The sequence below is a fragment of the Rhinopithecus roxellana genome, chromosome 2 (assembly GCF_007565055.1).
Source record: "Rhinopithecus roxellana isolate Shanxi Qingling chromosome 2, ASM756505v1, whole genome shotgun sequence".
In the NCBI taxonomy this organism is placed as follows: domain Eukaryota; kingdom Metazoa; phylum Chordata; class Mammalia; order Primates; family Cercopithecidae; genus Rhinopithecus; species Rhinopithecus roxellana.
The window spans coordinates 183,832,726-183,851,173 of record NC_044550.1 but is presented as its reverse complement, the minus strand read 5'-3'; the positions used below and the strand labels follow the sequence as shown (position 1 = coordinate 183,851,173).

The following is an 18,448-nucleotide window of genomic DNA, read 5'->3' as shown; positions in this document are numbered from 1 at the left end:
TGCAGAAATATTTATAACTGCCAAATAGTAGGATGTATAAGTTGTGATATATTGTTACAGTGAAGTAGTATGCAGCCCTTAAAATGAATATAGTAGAGCTACTTTCATCAGTGTGGATTTCTCTCAAAAGCGTAATGTTGAATTCAAAAAGCAAGGTAAAGAATGATGCATTGAGTATAATACTATTTATAAAGAGCTTAAATGCCTGAGAAACAATACTATATCATGTGTATGCCCATACACATGTATAATACATTTTACGTAAGAATTATAAACACTGGTTTTAGAACCCTAGGGAAAAAGTGAAGGAAATGGAGTTGGGATGTACTCAATTGTAGTTGTGGGATGTTTTTTCTTTAAAAATGAAGATTGAAACAAACATGACATAAGGGTAAGATCTGATAAAATTGAGTGATTGATACACAGGAATTTGTTATTACATACTCTATTTTGCAGGTACTTTTGAAATTTTTTTCAGGTAAAAAGTATAAAACTAATACAACAATTTTAAAAATAAAATGATTGCTACCAAAAACCAACAAAAAAACCCCTTCAGACTGGTAGCTTTAAACAATTTTAAAGCTTGAGCTCCTTCTAAATTCCCAAAATCTTTCTGCACTGTTTTTCAACTGGGCCTCCTCTTCAGGGGTCAGCTTGATCTTTATAAGATCTGTAATACTATTCTGTCCCAGGGTACAAGGAATGCTAAGGAATATTACTTCATTTATCCCATAAAGGCCCTTAATTGTGGTGGAAACTGGATGCACCCTCCTAAGATTATTCAAAGAGGAAGTCAAATTGTCTCTGTTTGCAGATGACATGATTGTATATTTAGAAAACCCCATCGTCTCAGCCCCAAATCTCCTTAGGCTGATAAGCAACTTGAGCAAAGTCTCAGGAGACAAAATCAATGTGCAAAAATCACAAGCATTCCTATACAACAATAATAGACAAATGGAGAGCCAAATCATGAGTGAACTTTTATTCACAATTGCTACAAAGAGAGCAAAATACCCAGGAATACAACTGACAAGGAATTTGAAGGACCTCTTCAAGGAGAACTACAAACCACTGCTCAACAAAATAAGAGAGGACATAAGCAAATGGAAAAATATTCCATGCTCATGGATAGGAATAATCAATATTGTGATCATTTGGCCATACTGCCCAAAGTAATTTATAGATTCAATGCTATTCCCACCAAATCACCATTGAATTTCTTCACAGAATTGGAAAAAACTACTTTAAATTTCATATGGAACCGCATAGTCAAGACAATCCTAAGCAAAAAGAACAAAGCTGGAGACATCATGCTACCTGACTTCAAACTATACTACAAGGCTACAGTAACCAAAACAGCATGGTACTGGTACCAAAACAGATACATAGACCAATGAAACAGAACAGAGGCCTCAGAAATAACACCACACATCTACAACCATCTGATCTTTGACAAACCTGACAAAAACAAGCAATGGGGAAAGGATTCCCTATTTAATAAATGGTGCTGGGAAAACTGGGTAGCCATATGCAGAAAACTAAAACTAGATCCCTTCCTTATACCTTATACAAAAATTAACTCAAGATGGATTAAAGACTTAAACATAAGACCTAAAACCATAAAAACCCTAGAAGGAAACCTAGGCAATACTAGTCAGTACACAGGCATAGGCAAAGACTTCATGACTAAAACACCAAAAGCAATGGCAACAAAAGCCAAAATTGACAAATGGGATCTAATTAAACTAAAGAACTTCTGCACAGCAAAAGAAACTATCATCAGAGTGAACAGGCAACCAACAGAATGGGAGAAAATTTTTGCAATCTATCTGACAAAGGGCTAATATCCAGAATCTACAAAGAACTTAAATTTACAAGAAAAGAACAAACTACCCCATCAAAAAGTGGGCAAAGGATATGAACAGATACTTCTCAAAAGAAGACATCTATGCAGCCAACAAACATGAAAAAAAGCTCATCATCACTGTTCATTAGAGAAATGCAAATCAAAACCACAATAAGATACCATCTCACACCAGTTAGAATGGCAATCTTTAAAAAGTCAAGGAACAACAGGTGCTGGAGAGGATGTGGAGAAATAGGAATGCTTTTACACTGTTGGTGGGAGTGTAAATTAGTTCAACCATTGTGGAAGACAGTGTGGTGATCCCTCAAGGATCTTGAACTAGAAATACCATTTGACCCAGCAATCCCATTATTGGGTATGTACCCAAAGATTATAAATCAATCTCCTATAAAGACACACGCACATGTATGTTTATTGTGGCACTGTTCACAATAGCAAGAACTGGGAACCAATCCAAATGCCCATAAATGATAGACTGGATAAAGAAAATGTGGCACATCTACACCATGGAATACTATGCAGCCATAAAAAAAGGATGAGTTCATGTCCTTTGCAGGGACATGGATGAAGCTGGAAATCATCATTCTCAGCAAAGTAGAAGAACAGAAAACCAAGCACTGCATGTTCTCACTCATAAGTGGGAGTTGAACAATGAGAACACATGGACACAGGGAGGGGAACATCACACACCGGGGCCTGTGAGGGATAACCGGGGGTTATGGGAGGGATAATATTAGGAGAAGAAATACCTCACGTAGATGACGGGTTAATGGGTGCAGCAAACCACCATAGCAGGTGTATACCTGTGTAACAAACCTACACGTTCTACACATGTACCCCAGAAATTAAAGTATAAAAAAAATTTTGCCCTAACCTAATAGAAAACCATCGACTAGATTAATCAGCTCATGCAATGTGAATTATTGACCAGTATGAAACAGAGACCAAAGTCAGTGCTGGCTACTACTTAGGAGATGCAAAGATAATTCCTCTGATGGACTTCTAGATTCATTTCATTGCTCAATGACTTAGAGATAATTAATTCTCAACAAATATTCATTTGAAATAAATTCTGACAAGTTATCTATAATCCTTCCAGAATTCACTAATAAATCAAATGCACCTTTTTTTTTCCTTGTAACTTCCCATTGACAATGTCATGTCATTAAAACCCAGGCTATGTGTGGTTGCTCTTTCCCACTGCAGTGAAAGACATCTCAATGGGAAATGAGTTTGCCTATTAAAAAATGTTCGTTGTTGTTTTCTATTAAAAAAAAAAAAGATTCTTCAAAATACTTTCTGTTAAATCAGCTACAGATAGGCCAGTGGCCCAATTAGTACACCTTTCGTTTTAACTATCTCATGGCCACAGGTAATCACTTCTTTGTGGACTTTCCCCCATTGTTCAGGATCTTTATCAGTTCCTGTATCTGAATTCAGATCCTTCAGAGGGACGCCAGCAATACTGACTCCACTCCACACAGGAACACTTGGGTCTCCATGCTCTCCAAGAATCCACCTATGACAGCTTTCAGAGTGGATATCAAGCCTTTGCCCAGTGAAGAAACGGAAACGGGGAGTGTCCAGATTACAGCCACTTCCAATAACACGGTTTTGGGGAAATGCACTCAATTTCCAGGATACATAAGTTACAATATCCACTAAATTCGAAACTACTATCAGTTTATGGTGGCGACTGTATTGGGTAATACTGGAAATAAGTAATTTAAAAATGGTCACATTTCATTGAACTATATCAAGGCGTGTTTCTCCTTTTGCTGGTACACCTGCTGTAATAATGACTAGGTTGGACTTTGCAGTGACACAGTAAGCTTTGCTGGAAACAATGTTTGGCATTTTTATGAAAGGGCTGCCATGTTGAAGATCCATTGTCTCACCCTTCAATTTGCCTTCGCCAGCATCCACAAAGGCAAGTTTATCACCCAAACCTTTTAATAAGAGGCTGAGAGCACAGGCCATGCCAACTGATCTAGTTCCTATAATGGAGATCTTACTGGGATGAGCGGCCCCCTCCAAAGTGAAATTCTTAGCAAGTTCACGCTTGGCAGTCACCATCTTGGAAATGGGAGTTAAGGCCCAGCCGCCCCCGAGTGGGATGCATGTGTGGCCTTGTGTGGGCACTGAGCCAGCTCCCGACAAAGGAAATGAGCTCCTGCAGCACCTATTCTCTCGCTGGTGGGCAGGACTCCTGCAGCCCAGCTCCGGTCGGTAGCTCACGCAAGGAGGCAGATGGAGGAAAGCAGCGGCAGAAGTCTTGAGGTGCGGAAGAAACCGTGAAGGTTTGAAGGCTCCCTCGCTCTCTGCTACTGCCGCTGCGCAAGGCCACTCCCAGCTCGTGCAGGGCTCACAGAGACCTGGCCTCTTAATATGTTGTTTTTGGTTTTACAAATATGTGGTATTTTTTACACCATTAAGACAGTTTCGAAAAAGTGGACTGTGATCATTAAGGCTAAAAGTAATTTTAACTTTGCCTTTCAAAGTGCCGTATTTTGTTGCCTAGAGAAGCGCTGCACCTTTGCAGTTATTTTTGTCATGGTGCTCAAACATGCTGAAACTAAGTAGGATAGATGCAAAGAGAAGGAAATGAGAGTTCTAATCTCCACTCCACACTTGGGCTTTAAGAAGTTTGACTATGTGAGCTTCTTTTAAAAAGTCAGTATTACGATATGATAATAAGACTTGTCCTAACTACTTTACAAGGTTCCTGTGAGAAAGTCAGGGTGAAAAGTCTATGGAGCTTTAAAAAGAGTATTGTAACTCTTTGACAAACTATGTCATTGAGTCAGTGACAAAACCAAGTCTTATGATTTTTCCTTCTTCATGAAAATGATGCATTAAAATTAAAGAAATAAAAGCTTAGAAGTCCTCAATTACCTGCTTTTTTGAAGATAAGATAGTCATGGATAAATGGAATCAACTGATAACTAGTAATGTTTAGATAATCTCAAATCCTCTACTAGAACTGTAGTAACATTTATTCAAAATCTAATGGCTGCCTCTTTCCCCAATCACCATCTCCTTTATAATTAAAAAGTGAGGACTATGAAAAATAAAAAGGCTTAACCCATGAATTAAAATGGTATTTCTCTAATATACTGAAATTTTGCCTTACAACTTTTTAAACTACATTTTCTTTAAGTTGGCAAGTCTTAATATGTGTTTACCTATTTATATTATCCCAACTAAGACATTTGATGAAATCTTTTCACTTCTCAGCCAGTTGTTTAATATTTGGTATCAAGATGCATTCTATTTGTAAATATAATAGTTCTATCTCAAAAAAGAAAGAAAGAAAGAAAGAAATCTATTTTATTCCCTCCTCCCCTAGCTTCCTCATTTCTCAGCTTTTCTTGGTAGCAACATTTCTCAAAACAATTATCTTTACTCTCTGGTGTCCACTGTAATTGCTCCTGTCAAGATCCTCAGCCGGGCGCAGTGGCTCACGCCTGTAATCCCAGCACTTTGGGAGGCTGAGGCAGGTGGATCCCGAGGTCAGGAGTTCGAGACCATTCTGGCCAATATGGTGAAACTCCGTCTCTACTAAAAATACAAAAAAATTAGCCAGGCATGGTGGCATGTGCCTGTAGTCCCAGCTACTTGGGAGGCTGAGGCAGAAGAATCACTTGAACCCAGGAAGCAGAGGTTGCAGAGAGCCGAGATCGCGCCATTACGCCACTGCACTCCAACCTGGGAGACAGAGCAAGACTCGTCTCAATAAAAAAAAAAAAAAAAAAATTCTCCAGCACCTCCATCTTGCCAAATTTATTGGTCCATTCTTAGCTGCCATCTTACCTGAACCTTCAGCAGCCTGTGATTTAACTGATTCACTCTCCTTATTGAGCTGTTTCTTCACCTGGCTCCTATTGAAGTCCTGGTTTTGTTCTCCTTTTTCAGTGTTCTCTGCCTATATCTTCTCCTATTCCTATAAAAGTTAGGGTGACCCAGGACTTATCTCTCACCCCTCTGCTCTGTCTACACTCACACCCAGGATTGTGCCAGCCTGTCTTATGGTACCAAATACTATTTACATGGTGATGTCTCCCAAATTTATGTCTTCCTGCACCGTCTTTTTCCTTGGGCTTTTGGTAGGTAATTCCTGCCTAAAACTTCCAAAGCTCCTTATTGTGGCCTATTGGGTCCTACAGTCGGGTTCACCCCTTACCTATGCAACTTCTTTGCCTGCTGTTTTCTCTCCTTTGCTCTTTCAGTTTCCATCACACTGGGCTTCTTACTTTTCCTGTAACTGCCAAGCAGCTTCTTGTCACAAAGTCTTTGCATTTCCCATTCTTTTCGCCTAGAATGTTCTTTCCTATGATTTTTGCACAGCTTGTATCTTTACTCCAATGTCAAATGTATTTCTTCAGAGGCCTTCCCCATCACTCTGTCTAAAATAGTACCTTTTTTACTTGTTTTATTTTTTTTCTTAGTATTTATCAGCACTTTATATTTTATTTTTCCCCTGTGGTTATATGAGTCTAGGAGGGCATGTAATTAGTCTATCCACCCCTGTTTCCCTAAGGCTTATAGCATTGCCTGGCTTATAGTAGATTTTCAGCAAGTTTTCGTTGAGTGAATGAATATGTAAATGAATGGAGTTGTATGATACATTGTTTTATATGTAAACCATGTGATTATTCCCTCAATATTTTTGAATCCAAGGTACAGATAAATGTTTACTATAATAGAATGTTTAAACATAATATAAAAGTGGCTAGCTAGAACATGTTGCATGTAAATTTGTAAAAAGGAATTTCCTGTGAGTGATACATGGGAAGGCTCTTTTTGTTCCCTTCTCTGAAACTAAATTGTGTTTCCTTGGTTCTTCTCATGCAGCTGAAGAATAAGTTCATGAAAAAATTGCCACGTGATGCAGAAGCTTCCAACGTGCTTGTTGGGGAGGTTGACTTTTTGGATACTCCTTTCATTGCCTTTGTTAGGCTACAGCAGGCTGTCATGCTGGGTGCCCTGACTGAAGTTCCTGTGCCCACAAGGTAAGCTGCTCTCCTACCTGCTGGGCTCTACAATGTGCTCATAGGATTGTCTGCTCCCACTCAGGCTGGAGAATCAATAGAATGAAGAAATATTTAGTGCAAACACATTGGAGAGGTTTAACTTTAAATAATGACTGACTTTTATACTATCAAATTTCTTGGCACTTATATAATAATAATAATAGCAATTATAATAGTTTATTGGGCAATGTACTAGGTTCTTCTTATGGATTATTCTACTTAATCCTTAACAATAATGGTTTAAGGGGCAAACTGTAGTTATCTGGTTTTTATAGGTGAAGAAAGGTCTACGAGTTTAAGTAATTTGTCCGAGGTCATACAGTTAGTAAATGGTTCAGAGGTCATAGTTGCTTTCATTTACTCTGTTTTATGAGATAATTGGTAGTAGGTTTATACACACACATATATATATGGTAAAATCATCAAGCCGTATACTTAAATCTGCGTACTTCACTATTATGTTTTGTCACAAATTTTTATTTTAAAGTGAAATATGTTAATATTATCATAATCACGTACTCATTTCACTGCATAGTACCTGAGAAGTCATCCTCTTCATCTGCCTCTGAAACTGAGCTCCACAGAGTTATGAAGCTTGACTTGGGAGTGCAATCAGTTGACTAGAAGTTAATGTTTCACTTAAATTTGTGCTGCAGACAGTTTAAAGAAAACTTGTAGTCTTTAGATTGACAGAAAATTGTCATGAGTAGGACTTTTTTGTGGTTTAGGGGTGGGGGAGTTGTTTTCTGTGAGTTCCAGGGCAAGGACAGGTGAATTTCCTTTAGATTTCCTCATGTGAGCAGGAAGGGCTATGAATCCTCCTCAGTGAAACATGGCTCCTCCTCAGCTCAGATGGTCTGAGCATGATTAACCAACAGTGTAAAGAGGCTCAAGATTTCTTTAGAGCCTGGTTAGGAGGAAAATTAAGAGAAAATTTTCTCTAGGCCTCTCAATTCATAGATTGCAGGCCATTCTTCCACATCATACAGGTATTTTTTTTAACCCATTTATATATTTCTTAGACACTTAAAATAAGAATGATACATAGGGCTGTTACTGGACAAATAGCAGTAGAAAAGAGATGATCATAGCTTATTCACTTAATAGGATTATGATGATTTGTGTTTTCTGTAACATAGCTTTTTGCTTGAAAACATTCCAGCAGAGCCTTGTGGTTCTATCTGTGCAGTCACCTGGTAAACAGCTGACTCAGATAATGGCTGAAGTCCAGCTCTGTGCCCCTGTGGCTTTATTTATGTCTCTCTGGACTAACTTTACTAGGGGTTGAAAGAAAAAAACATGCCGAGAAGTGTTAAAGAAAATTGCTCTTGGCTTTTCCTTTTTATTACCATTTTTCTTCAGAAGGTACCAATAAAAAATATTTTAAAAGGCTTTTTATTTAACAAAATATGCATGCATTGAGTAGCAAATCATGACCATTTTTGTGTTCTGCTTATCGTTGACTTCTGTCTGCTCACTGACTTTTTTCTTTTATACTGGATGGTAGGGCTAGTGTAGAGGTAAAATACAGCGTCACTTAAATTAGCAAAAGGAGCCAGGCAATTCAAGTCAATGTAATTCAGTAATATTATATAACTATTTCGGGGCAGTAATCTGAACAATATATCCTTGTATGTTAACATTTTTCCAGGAAATAGTTTCATTCATTTGCTGTCCTCTAAACTGGTACAAGCCATAATCACTAAGTAGGGAGTCTCGTTAGTTTTTTTTGTGTAGGTAATGTGGGGCCATTTACAGTGTCTGCATCCTGTGAAATCCAATAAAGGAAATCCCACAAGGAATGTGGTAGGCATTATGAAGGACTGCATCTACATTTCGTGATGTGTTTTCATGTGCTTGCTACTGTATTGTACTGAAAGGAAACCTGAAAAATCTGTTTGCACATATCTTTTTGTGGTCATTTTTCCTTTTAAAGGTGTAGGACAGTTATGCTGCCATTATTAATGATTATTACTATTGCTAATAAACAGCATTACCACCATGCACCTTCTAGGAAATATGACTCTAGCAGCTCTCATTTCTTGTGTAGAGTTCACCAATTTCACTATTTACTCCGTTACTTGCTTGATCTGTTTTAGCCTCCACTTACAGCTGGATGACTATCAACTGGGTAGATGTCTATATATGTAAGGGCCCCTCTTGCCTTTCATGTGAAAGGAAACAAACCCTGTTCTTTGATCTTTGGTGACTTGATAGGATATGTTTATGATTTTCATAGTATCTTACAGGCACTTTGCTTGCTGTCATCTTATGTCGTCCACAGAGGCCACTACTTTCGCTCTCTCTCTCTCTCTCTATATATATATATATTTTTTTTTTTGGGGGGGGGGGGTGGGATGGAGTCTTGCTCTGTCGCCCAGGCTGGAGTGCAGTGGTGTGATCTCAGCTCACTGCAACTCCCGCCTCCCTGGTTCAAGCAATTCTCCTGCCTCAACCTCCTGAGCAGCTGGGTTTACAGGCGCATGCCACCACACCCAGCTAATTTTTGTATTTTTGTAGAGACGGGGTTTCACCATGTTGGCCAGGCTGTTCTCAAACTCCTGACCTCAAGTTATCCACCCGCCTCAGCCTCCCAAAGTGCTGGGATTACAGGCGTGAGCCACTGCACCCAGCCTCATTCATATTTTTGAGCTATATAGGGGATGTATGTTCTTATACCATTTTACAATTGAGAGATGAAGGCAAAGGGAAGATTCAGCATCAGTGCTGGGAATAGAACTTTAAATAGATTTCTGAATCTGAGGCAAGAGTTTTAGGGAGAGCCTAGGGAGATTCTAGAAAGGATTGGAACAAAATGTTTTAGGGTTCTCTTAGAAAGAAGAATAAAAACCCTAGTTTGTGCTTTTCTGATCTTGATTTACACATGTAAGGCAATTGGTTGTTAAGTAAGCTCCAGACTGTTAAAAATTTAGAATGTTTACCTTCTTAGTGGCACTGTAAGATTATATATATAATAATAATATATATGTTACATATATATTTGTAACATATATATATATGTTACAAATAATTATTTATGTAAAAGAAGTAGTTTGTGATTAATTGTCAAAACCATTAAGAACACTTAAAGGGATTGGGATGGAGGTCCTGCTAGTTCAATTTTGTCATATCCACTAGTTTAATTGCTAGCTGCTATTAATATTTACCGCATGTAATGCAGTTGGGTATGGTGGGTTTGTGGTCCTCATGAATCCATTATGGAAGCCACAGTTTAGCCACATTTTCCAAAGCTGATAAAGATGAATAATGGGTTATTGAATTCACTGTTGTTTTGAGAGAAGGATATAAAGGATTGGTACATGCTGAGTTTATGCTAGAAATAGCTGTGATGTATCAGGAAAGAGGGGGATGCACATTTTTTCCGAAAACATCAAGTGGTTTAGGAAGGCCAGCTCCTTTTCTCATATGATGCTCCGTTTCTGCCTATAATTATTTTGTGAATGTGAGTATAGGCCATTGGTTCTGGACACAGATTATTTGGTTAATATTTCCTTTTGTCGTGGAGAATGCTGGAGGCATCCTCCGCAGGCATAATTAACTATATGAAAAAGCTCAGAAAAGTAGAAAAGGGCCTCATGAAGATTCTTCAGATAACTAGATGGTGTTAAAAATTGTAACTCTGACTTATTTCTATTTATGAGTGAGTAAAAAGAACTTGGTAACATAATTTTTTTTCCCAAGCTGTCAAAGTAGGCTGTGCCCTTGCAGTCACACAAATGTGATGTTTACTCTAATTTGTTAATAAAGAAAAAAGCTTCTGGATAAAAATAACATCTGTCCATTGACAAAAAACAGCTTGGGTCATGAAAGGAGTTTTCAGTACATTATAAAAGCCGAGTTTGGCAGGATGTACTTCAATCATAAAAGTTGTAACAGCTTTCGCTTCTTTGAAGGTTAAAGGAGAGAAAACATATTTCAGGCAGAGGAAACTTCAACTTGCTGGATTGTTTTGTGTTCAGTTTTCTCAGGTTTCTCATCCCGTTTCAACAATGAGGTCCAGATTAGAAGCTTCTTAAGGTTCTCAACTCCTCCAGATGACATTTTTGGCTGGAGGTTATGTTTCCTGCTGCTTATGAATGCTTGGATTCTCTCTACCTATCATTTTAAGGAGGCAGATTTACTGAATTATTCCTGATTGGAGTAATGTGAACATTTTAACTGGTATATCCACCGTGTTGGTTTGGCACTTGGTGTTATTCCATTAATGAAGAAATACCTTCTTTAAAACATAAAAATTGCATTACCCAGGAAAAAGGAGTACTACTTTTATATCTGTGTTACTAAACCAATATAATTCTCATATACTGGGTTTATTGCTATCATGTAGACACCATTGATCTGCTGCTTCCTTTCATTCTTTGACTGGTTCTATTTAGGAGAGAACAAAGAGTAAATCTTTTATAGAAAATGTCTGTCCTCATCTCATAGGATGTAACTTGGAGGCTCCATTCGTTACTCTGTCAGCTATTGGAATACCCATTGCCTGCCAAAGTTTATGCTTGAGGACTATTAATAATGTTTTCTTACTAACTAGACAGTGTTTTGGCTTTGTTGCTATATAGTCAACCTGATAATTAACTCATGTGTCAGTTGATAAATACATTTCCATAATGTGTATTTGTAAGCTATAATCATGATGGAGGCGCTAGGGAGAGGTAGGAAGAGATACAGAGTGTTTGGAAAAGTTTTGGATATTATGCATTACCGAAAAGTTAATATTTAGATACATGAAGATAATAATAAATGAAGTAGAAGAAATCCATTATTTAAAAATATACTAAGGATCCAGGTGTTAGATATTTTCCCTTGTGGCTTGTGGCACAGCATCTGCTCCTTTTCGGCTAAACCCACACCCTTATTGAATTGAAAGATGACCATTTGTAGACAGGCAAAATAAATTGAGAAATGTGACCAGTATTTGTGTTTCTGAATGTGATTAAAGCATTATTTTACCTTAATCATTAAAGATTTTTTGTGTTTGTTGCACTCAAATCATTGATCAGTCCCTTTAGAAAAATGCATTTTACAGTCCTAAAGAAGCACTTTATAATACTATACGTAGTGGCATATAATTAGGGGCCAGCTTCAAAGGAACAAAAGTTCAGTGTCAGTTGAACTTCAGTGTTAGAAGAGCTGAAATTCAATGCAAATAATGACTTCCTTCATATTTGAACAGACTTTGGTGCTTGCTGATTGCTATCTACTATGGTAACACATGAAAGTGAGTGTGCTACTTCACTTCAGAACTGGTTTCTAAGCAAATAAGTGCTAAGTGGTTTTATGGTTATTCTGGTATAAAACCTGAGTATTCAAACTTTCAGACACCTTTTCACATTCTTAATTTCTGGGATTTTAGAAAACCTTTTGGGTTGAATTTTATGATTAAAAAAAAAAAAGTAATTATACTTTCAAGGGCATTTTAGAACAGACCCAAACATTTTTTAAAGTATTTGCTGTCAATCCTTTTTTGTTTGAAGTGAGGTACATAAATAATTAAGTTAAAAATAAAATTCTGCTAAGCAAAATGACAAGCCGTTTCTGGTACCATAAAAATCTTACCTAAGATTTCTTGTCCCTGGGTAAGCATCGAGAAGTTCTTTCCCCAGAGTGACCTGTGGAAGTCATTTTTGGACTTCTGTTAAATCACAACCTTGGTATATCAGTTGGGCAGGTAGTATTAGGCAGAAATATGTGGTGAAAAGAACAGGAGGTAAGAATGCCTATATATCTGCTCTTTGTCATTTACTAGGCACAGATCTTGAGCTCTTCCATTAACCTCCATCAGCCTCACTTTCCTCACCATTAAATGGGAATAGGATACCTTCTTTATTGCAGAGGGTCATATGGAAATGTAAATAAAGTGATGAATGTGAAGTGCTTTGGAGGCCTTACAAGCTGGGCAGGCATATGATGTTACCATTTTTATTGTCCTCCTTATCACCTTGTTAGCTGATACATGATCAATATCAAGGTAGAATTTATCCAGTGCCACCTCTTGTATATTTTTTGTAAATTTTTTCTTACTCATTTACTGATCAGATTCCCTCATCCCCAGTGCTGACATGCCACAAGGGCAAAGGCCCTGTGTGATCAGTGAGGGATTTTTTTCCAACATGGTTAGAGGTGAACCTAACTGGGGTTAAGTTTGTTATTGCATGTCTCAGGACCTGTTTGCTATGGAGCAATGTTTTGTGCATTATGAAGAAAAAATGTTGGTAAATGACAAGAGGACACCCACAAAAGAGTTTTGACTGTCTGTGAATGATGCTTTATTTTGAATTTCTCTCATATTTCTCTTTCCTTACTTTGGCTGTCAGCATGTGGCTTACTTGTAGAGGACTTGGTTTTTGCTGATTCCCAGTCACTTCTGAGTAGAAATATTTCTTAAAAGTGTGGAGACGATCATCTGTCACTGCCCATATTGGGTAAGGAAAAGTCAGAGAAATGTGAAGATGCACTGAGTCTTTCTAGTTATTGTGCTTAATGGGTTTGTTCCAAAGATTCTGAAAATCAGTAGAAATGGAGAGACAAAAAAAGTTTAAAATAGAAAGATTGAATGACTCATATTAAGTGCTTGAAGTGCACCTTTCCTGCTCAGTGAAGAAGCTTCTCAGGTTTCTATGCTAAATTCTCATTTGCCTCCAAATAAACTGAACAATGAACTGTGTTTTGCAATAGTGCAAAAGAGTATATTCTGTATTACCAATAATATATTACCTTTGTTGTAAAGGTGAATTCTAGACCTAACCTTTTAATGAACTAAATTAAACATTTCTCAGTTTTATGTATGTTGAGGTTGATGAAATGTGTGTTATAGCCTTTGCTTCTTTCCTTTTCCATTAGGTTCTTGTTCATTCTCTTAGGTCCTAAGGGGAAAGCCAAGTCCTACCATGAGATTGGCAGAGCCATTGCCACCCTGATGTCTGATGAGGTAGGAAATCAGGAAGATGGAGTTCTGTGAATGTCCTACTTGTGTTGTTGTCATACTGGGAATTGGCAGTCATAATTTATTCAGTTAGAATTACGTGGTTACTACACTTCCTTATAACCTGAGGTACAGTCATTTGAGACAAGTGAGCTGAGTCCTATGTGGTTTCAAGGCATGCATTTTGGTTTTCTATGGGATTCTAAACTCTGTTGGAATAAAACATATTTGCATTTCTTTTGCCAAATATTTTCATTTATTAAAACTGATATATGTTAAATATTCTTTAAAAAGTTCAAAGTCAGCTGGGCATGGGGGCTTACGCCTGTAATCCCAGCACTTTGGGAGGCTGAGGTGGGCGGATCACCTGAGGTCAGGAGTTTGAGACCAGCCTGGCCAACATGGTGAAACCCCGTCTCTACTAAAAATACAAAAATTAGCCAGGCATGGTGGTGTATGCCTGTAATGCCAGCTACCCAGAAGGCTGAGTCAAGAGAATCGCTAGAACCTGGGATGCAGAGGTTGCAGTGAGCTGAGATCGCGCCACTGCACTCCAGCCTGGACAACAAAGCGAGATTCCATCTCAAAAAGAAAGAAAAAAAAAGTTCAAGGTCATTGTATTAACTTAACCTTTGTCTCTTGAAGTTTTAATACACTAATTCTGGGAATTCAAATGTCTGTATACTATATTGTTTCAGACATGATGGGTTCTATAAAATAATGTCTAATAAAATGGATAATGCATTTTTTCTTAGGTGTCAGAAAGTACATGTTTTTATGGTTTTCTTATTTTGTGGGAAGGAATGATACACATCTAAAAATGCATTAGCAACCATTATGGGAGAGTATCTATACAGGTACTTTGGAATTATGACCCCATTTGTTTTCATAACAGCCTGGATGTTGTTACTTGCATTTGAGATATGACAAAACTCTGAACTATTCCCATAGGAGGAGAAATACTGTTAGAAGAGAGGATAATTAGTTTCTGCTCCTGGATCTTTCTGGCTTACTATTCCCCCAGATGTGTTGCTTTTGCTTCATTGCTTGATTTGTCGGTTTTTCTGTGTGTTAAGTAGAGAAAGGGGTACCTTAGTTATAGATGTTCCATGTAGTTATTACTCAGGTAGCTATTTTATTCTGGGACTGAGAGCTTTATGGCTATGCTGCTTTTTCCCATCAAGGGAACATTTATTTTACTCATCTCAGTGGATTCATTTTATTTTTTGCAGTTTTGTAATTAGGTCTGTTTTTAAAAATACTTTCTCCTTAGATATATCAATTAAGAAACTTTAACAAGTGAGATTTAGAGTGGCTTAAACAATTTGGGATTTATTTGGAAGTTTGGAGGCAGGTAGTTGCTGGGGTTATTTTAGCATAATGGCTTAATGGTAAATCAAGAGCAAAGGCTCTTGCTAAATTTATGATCCTAAAATAGCATGTTTTGTTTTTTTTTTTCCTGTCAATATGGTAGAACGACATTGCCTACCATCAGCTCCAGTCATCTTACCTGTATTTATTCAAAGTAGGAAGAACGGTGTGGTAATGTTAGCTATATCTCCCTTTTTAAACAGGTGTTCTACAGCTTTCCCAGACAGCCTTTTTCTTATATCTTATTAGTTGAAATTGTTCATCTTTTATCTGCACAGTTGGCTGGGAAAGTGAATCTGTGACTTTCCAGCCTCTATCATGGGAAACAGCAAGAGAAAATAAGGTTGAGGATGGCTGTATCAGCCACAGATTATGTGCTGGCATTTTGTGTCACCCTCCCCTCAACCCCACAACCCCCAGACCATTAAATGTTACTTAATTGATAGCTTTTAAAAATTCTTTTCCTAGAGAAGTGGTTTAGTCGTAATCTTTAAGAATAGGTAAGGGTATTGAACAGGGACCATCTTCTCTTCTGAAGACTAAAGAATTTGACTTATGAAGTATGAAAGATTTGGGTTATGTGTAAAGAAATTTCAGTTCATCAGCTGCGTTAGAAAAATGGAATGATTGACAGAAAGGATTGTGTACATTTTGGAACCTCTTTCTTTGGAGATCTGTATAAAAGATATGAAGCACTTGCTGCATTAGATGGGTTAGTTGTTGCCTTGCTAAAAGATAGACAGATGATCGACTATTTAAGGCCCCTTGGTTAATGTGCTGCCAATATGACCCAGATTTTTCTTTTTTAAATGTCTCACATTATGTGTTTGAGAACTCAGTGTTTGGGTCTTAACCCGATCTTAACACTCAGCTTGATCTTTTCCTTCTTGAGTTATCAGCAATTTTTATCCCAGTAGTTTTTATTTCAGGGAGTGACTCTTCAGTATATTTCTCCAAGCCATTTTAATCTGGCTTCCATAGCAACTGTATCAGTAGTGGTACATACCAGTGGGAGCTGAAAGGCAATGTTGTTCTGTATTGTTGGTAGGAAAAAAACCACATAAAAACATAGCTGTTTCTTCAGGCCTCTGCCTCTATTCTTTGAAATCATAGTCTGAATGCCTATGTTTTGGGGGACAGGCTGAATAATAGGGACTCTCAAAGCATGGCTGGATTAATATTAATGGCACAGTTGTTATGGGCTGCATTCTTCAGGCTGGACATGGTGTGAAGCATGTACAGCGTTCTCTTTTTGGATGAACACATCTTTTATTATTCTTTAGGTGTTCCATGACATTGCTTATAAAGCAAAAGACAGGCACGACCTGATTGCTGGTATTGATGAGTTCCTAGATGAAGTCATTGTCCTTCCACCTGGGGAATGGGATCCTGCAATTAGGATAGAGCCTCCTAAGAGTCTTCCATCCTCTGACAAAAGGTAAATTATAGGCAGTTGGTAATTTTCAGTTGCTGGGATGACCCTGAGAAGGAAGTTGTATTAAAAAAAAAAAAAAAAAAAGTGAAGTCAACCTATTGTTCTAATATTTTCAGGTTCCTGTTTAACTGGATGTATTTTCTCAGATGGATCACTTGTGTGCCTTGGTTTCACATTTCCTTGACACTATAAAATAAATGTTATGTGGTATGATGTTCTTCAGTTATTATATATTGGAGATCTCAGATTACTACTTGGGAATGTATCACAGACATTCTTAGAGGATGTTTTGGGGACCTCCTGTATTTCTGGAAACACAGATTTACTGAAGATGAGTCCTTGTAGATGTACACGGTTAAGAAATTGGGTAAAATAGTCGAAGAGAAACAATTTTCTAGAAATCTATTTTTTCCCAGTTGAAACAGTTTCCTTCTTTTAAGATACACAGTTCATGGCCGGGCACGGTGGCTCACACCTATAATCCCAGCACTTTGGGAGGCCAAGGCGAGCAGATCACGAGGTCAGGAGATCGAGACCATCTGGGCTAACATGGTGAAACCCCGTCTCTACTGAAAATACAAAAAATTAGCCGGGCGTGGTGGCGGGTGCCTGTATTCCCAGCTACTCGGGAGGCTGAGGCAGGAGACTGGCATGAACCTGGGAGGTGGAGGTTGCAGTGAGCCAAGATCACGCCACTGCACTCCAGCCTGGGCGACAGAGCGAAACTCCATCTCAAAAAAAAAAAATACACACACACACACACACACACACACACACACACATATACAAACACACAGTTCATTCAACTTTCCTATTCATCCAGTCATTTGTGTTGGTTCTAAATGTAACACTTAAAGAATTATCTGTTAGATAGCAGAAAGAAATAACAATCTTTCACCTTAAGGGTTTTCACTCCATCTCTCCATTAGCCAGAGCATGATACAGCTAAGAAACAAATGAATAAAATAAACTAATATACTCTTGGGCTCTGTTGTCTTGCTTAGAAAGAATATGTACTCAGGTGGAGAAAATGTTCAGATGAATGGGGATACACCCCATGATGGAGGACACGGAGGAGGAGGACATGGGGATTGTGAAGAATTGCAGCGAACTGGACGGTAACTGACAGTTTCCTTTGCCATTCATGATGAGGTTCTCCTTAAACGTAAATTTCCCTTCATCTTTCTATCAGCATATTATTCACTAGTTTGTTCATTTGTTCAGTCAACAAATATTTGCGGTATACCTATTTGTCATAGGCACTGGGAATATAGCAGTGAATTAAATGATACTGTATTCCCATAAGGATCTTATATTGTAGTGAGAAGACATAAACAATAAGTGAATAAGTAAATGTGGTGATGGTTTTATGAGAAAAATTAAGGCAGAAGTAGGGACTTTGAGGATGGGAGTATTGTATTCCAATTTTAGATAAGACTGGTCAGAGAAGGCCTTACAGAGAATGGCAACGTTTGAAGAAAGTGCTACAGGAGGCGGGAGACAGACCATGTGGGTGTGGTGGGTGTGTGGGAGTGGGCTGCAATAGAGTGTCTGGTGTGTGGCAGGGCTGGCACCAAAGCCAGCAAAACTAGGGGAGAATGACTGAGGGCATGTTAGGGTCCGAGAGATGGCAGAGGACTGACAGATGTACCAGCCTTCACCTCTTGGCTTTCATAATTCCATTTCTCACCTGTATGTGTATTTAAAAGTGAGTAACATGATACAGGAATGAGTTCTCACTGTTCTGCCTCCTTAGCCTACAGTTGGGAATTCAGGTTTCCTAAATTGCTTCAGCT

At 38.1% G+C, this 18,448-nt stretch overlaps 1 protein-coding gene and 1 pseudogene across 1 annotated transcript in view; one reads left to right on the top strand and one right to left on the bottom strand.

Moving 5' to 3' along the window:
• The window catches only part of SLC4A4 (solute carrier family 4 member 4), a 400,518-nt gene that overhangs the window by 255,036 nt on the left and 127,034 nt on the right, over positions 1-18,448 (top strand). Inside the window, exons 8-11 of the mRNA XM_010384086.2 lie at positions 6,722-6,879; positions 13,765-13,852; positions 16,501-16,655; positions 17,657-17,770. Coding sequence (XP_010382388.1) covers positions 6,722-6,879; positions 13,765-13,852; positions 16,501-16,655; positions 17,657-17,770 — 515 coding nt within the window. The remainder of the gene's footprint in view (positions 1-6,721; positions 6,880-13,764; positions 13,853-16,500; positions 16,656-17,656; positions 17,771-18,448) is intronic.
• On the bottom strand, positions 567-4,056 carry LOC104678780 (annotated as a pseudogene).